The sequence below is a fragment of the Strix aluco genome, chromosome 4, assembly GCF_031877795.1.
Source record: "Strix aluco isolate bStrAlu1 chromosome 4, bStrAlu1.hap1, whole genome shotgun sequence".
Lineage (NCBI taxonomy): Eukaryota > Metazoa > Chordata > Aves > Strigiformes > Strigidae > Strix > Strix aluco.
Window position 1 is genome coordinate 16,162,227 of NC_133934.1, and position 3,790 is coordinate 16,166,016.

A 3,790-nucleotide genomic window follows, 5' to 3' on the forward strand; every position below is an offset into this window, starting at 1 on the left:
GCAGCGCTGGCCGCGGCGGGGACGGCCGGAGGACGGCGGCCGGCGGCGGGGATGCGCTGCCAGCGCCGTGCCGAGGGGCCCGGGCTCGCCGCGGAGGCTCGGAGGGGGATTCAGTCCAAGGCGGGAGGCTGCCCCAAGCGGCTATCGCGGTTGTGTCGGGATACAAACGGCCGCGGCCGGTTCGCCGGGGGCTGCGCAGCCCCCCTCTCGCAGCCCCAGCCGGATCCTCCGCCCGCCCGCGGCCCCCGGCCCCGGCCTCCCCGCCACAGGCCCCAGAAGAAAGAAAATAACCCGCCGACCCACGCACTTTCCCCGGGAGCTGCCAAGGTTTTAAAGCGGCCCGGCCCGGCCCGGCCCGCACGACGAGACCGCCCTCGCCCGTGAAAACCGACTGGACGCGTCCCCGCCGCGGCCTCGCCGCCTCCCGCTAAACCTGCGACCCCGGCTCTGCGGCAGGAGCGGGGCTGGCTCCGCCCTGGACACGCGTTATCAAACAACTGCTGCACCGGCCCGAGCCCCTCCGCCTCCCACGGAGGGAACCGGCACCGGCAGCGGCACCGCACGGCGCACACGGGGCCGGAGGGCGAGATCCCCGCCGGGCCCCACGGTCCCCACCGCCGCAGCTACCAGCTCCCGCCAGTGCCAGCCTCCGCGCGAGAGGGAAAAGGAGGGACGTGGTCTGGACTGCAGCCTGAAGTCTGCTGCGGGGAAAAAGTCGCCGGGGAAATCCGTGTCCGCTCTCAGAAACGACACAAGCGGCAGAGCTAAGTGTTAAACTAAAGTTTATAAATTAAAAAAAAAAAAAAAAAAGTACAGCGGGTAGCTTACAAACATTCACAATTCATTTGAAGTAAATAATCTAGTTGAGTGCACAGTGCCATTAAAAGAGAAAGGGAGGGAAGGAAAAAAAAAAGGAAAAAAAAAAAAAGCAATGAGTTACCTTGAAAGAAAGAGACTGTAATTACACTGCTGAGCAGATCAGAAATCCCCACCCCTGAAGGAGAGGTCTGCAGAAGAACTGTAAAAGGCACTGATGGTATTAAAATTTCCCGTTACATCGATTTCTTAAAAAGCCTGACTAGAAATATTCACATTGAATATAAAAATAATAATAACAACAACTTTAATACAACTGGAAAGTGCGAAAAATCTGTAACTCCTCCCTCCCCGAACACGGAAAGATCTCAGGAAAAAAGGAAAAGAAAACTGTAGTTTCGATATAAGTCTCACCCTTTTGTGACATATTTATCCTTTGCCAGGGATCATGGAGTACAGGAATAACATGGGCAACAAGAGCAGGGGGGATCTGAAAGAGGCTTCCTTACATTCAGCACCATACAAGGCACACTCAGTTTGCAACGAGTTGGAAGACCAAGGACTCAAAACAGACGTCAAAAATAATCTTCCTTACAATCCACCGAGGGAGTCCTTGATCTCCTCTTTTGAGCTGCATTTGGTTTTGCGGGTTGTGTGTTTTTTTTTTTTCCTGTCCTTTTTTTTCCTCTCTCTTTCTCTCTCCCACACAAGATCGAGTCTCTACCAATCCGAAGCGAAATAAAACAAACAAAAAGTCTACACCAAATACACTGACAACATGGATACCATGAACTAGTCGTGCCGAATCGCGAAAGTCCTCGGCTGGCAGGGTGGGGGTGGGGTGAGGGTCTGGGTGGGGGTGGCCAAGAAGTCCTACGTTGGAAGAGGAGAGGGTGAGGAACCATCCAAATAATATTAATAATAAAAATAACAATAAAATAATAATAAATACTGTCCGAGGCACTGAGAGCTGCAGCTGGGGCTCTGGATTTGAGAAGATGGATGGATGGATGGATGGATGGATGGATGGATGGATAGATGGATGGATGGATGGATGGATGGCAGAGGGGATATGGGTTTCCTGGCTGCCAGTGTGTGTGGTGGGGGTTAGGGGGGGTATGTATGTGTGCCCCTCACTGGGTGCCAGCGGCTGCGGCGCAGGTGGACAGAGCCCACCCGGGCAGGCAGTAGTAGGGGTAGTAGTAGGAGGGTTGGAGGGAGAGCAGCGAGGGCGGCCGCAGCACCTCGCCGGGGTGGTACTGTCTCTGGTCGTCGCGCACCAGCACCTTGACGGCCACCTTCTTGGCGGCGGGGGCGGCGGCCAGGAGGTCGGCGGCCATCTGCCGCCGCTTGGTCTTGTAGCGCCGGTTCTGGAACCAGATTTTCACCTGCGTCTCGGTGAGCTTCAGCGAGGCGGCCAGATCGGCCCGCTCGGGCCCCGACAGGTACCGCTGGTGGTTGAAGCGCCGCTCCAGCTCGAAGACCTGCGCGTGGGAAAAGGCTGCGCGGGAGCGCTTCTTCCGCGGCTTCGGCGCCGCCGTCTCCTCCTCCCCCGGCAGCAGATTCCCGCACTTGCCCGCTGCGTCCTCCTCCTCCGGAGGGCTGCGATCTGCGGACAGGGCGAGAGAACACGGCGGTCAGGGCAGGCAGGCACCGACCGGGACACCCACATCCCCGCGCCCCGCTCCGCGGAGAGTCCGCACCCACGCAGGGGTGCCTACCCCGCCGCCGGGACTGCCGCCGACGGCGGCCGGCGTGTCTCGCTCTTCTCCAAGCGCCGGGCGCTCCCCCGAGCTGCGCGCTCGGACCGGCAAAGGACTCTCCGCGATCCACCCTCCCTCGCTCCGCGGGACGCGTTTCGGGGGCTTCTCCCCCCGGCACAGCCCAGGGCCGCCGCACAGCCCCGCGGGGCCGGCGGAAAGCCCCGATCGTCTCCCGTTCTCAGCACATTCCACCCCCCCCCCTCCCCCCGCCCCCCCCGCGGGCACCCTCCCGCCCTTCCCGCGCGGGTGCGGGGAGGCCGCCGCCGGGGCCGCCCCTACCTGACACGGCGGCCGACATCTCGCTGTCACTGAGGCCGGCGGCGTCCCGCTCCGCCGCCTCCGGGGGCTGCGCCTCCTCCGCCGCCGGCCGTCCCCCTCCCGTGGCCTCGGCGGGGCGGGCGCTGCCGCCGGCGCCCTCCTCCTCGGAGCGCCGCTCGCCCTCGGGGTCCTCGCTGAGCGCAGAGTCCGAGTCCCAGCCCGCCGGCGTCCGCGGGGCCGGGGCCGGGGCGCGGGCGGCGGCGGGCGAGGGGAGCGGCGGGCCCTCGGCGGCGGCGCCGCACAGCCGCCAGCCGCCGGCCGGCCCCGGGGGTGGCGGCCGCCCCGCCGCGTGGCGGGCGCGCTCCTCCTTCTTGTTGAGGATGGCCTGGATGGAGAAAGGCGTCAGGGCGTTGCCGCCGCGGACGGCCATGGCCCGGCGGCGGGCGGCCCCGCGGGCGAGCAGCGGACCGCGCCGCGGTTTCAGCTGGGCGATCGCATCGCCGGCCGCGGCCGCGCCGGTGCCGGGCCCTTCTCTACCGCCGGGAGGGCGGGCGCCAGCGGGGGCAGCCTCTCTGCGCCGCCGCCGGCCCGCCCGCCCATAGGGCCGGGGCCGCCGCGCCGCGCTCCGCCGGGCGCCGCCGCGGGTCCCTGGCGGCGCGGGCGCTGCCTCCGCCCCGCTCTGTCCCGCCCCGCGCCCGCCCTCTCCTTTTTCTCCCGGCGGCGCTGTCATCCCTCACCGCCGCCTGACAGCGCCGGCCCCGCGCCTTCCCATTGGGCGGCCCCGGCGCAGCCCGCCCGCCGATTGGCTCCCCGCCGCGGGGCGACGCGGCTCCGCGGGGCGCGTGGCGGGGCGCGCCGCGCCTTAACCCCTTGCGGTCCGCGGGGCTCCCGCCGCCACCCCCGTGTCCGTCCGCGTCCGTCCGCGTCCGTCCGCGTCCGTCCGTCCCCCGCCA

At 66.0% G+C, this 3,790-nt stretch overlaps 1 protein-coding gene across 1 annotated transcript; it reads right to left on the reverse strand.

Annotated features, from left to right (window-relative positions):
- Positions 1–425: 425 nt before the first annotated feature.
- On the reverse strand, positions 426–3,267 carry NKX3-2 (NK3 homeobox 2). Its single transcript, XM_074821366.1, has 2 exons — positions 2,859–3,267; positions 426–2,425 (listed from the first exon to the last, which is right to left on the reverse strand). The coding sequence occupies exons 1-2, from the start codon at positions 3,265–3,267 to the stop codon at positions 1,950–1,952; spliced, it is 885 nt and encodes a 294-aa protein (XP_074677467.1). The 3' UTR covers positions 426–1,949.
- Positions 3,268–3,790: the final 523 nt, after the last annotated feature.

Bases quoted from the DNA above. Each gene is read 5' to 3' on its own strand.
- NKX3-2 (XM_074821366.1), bottom strand. From the start codon at position 3,267: ATGGCCGTCCGCGGCGGCAACGCCCTGACGCCTTTCTCCATCCAGGCC. The intron at 2,426-2,858 runs GTAGGGGCGGCC...CCCTGTCCGCAG, and splicing joins GATGTCGGCCGCCGTGTCAG to ATCGCAGCCCTCCGGAGGAG.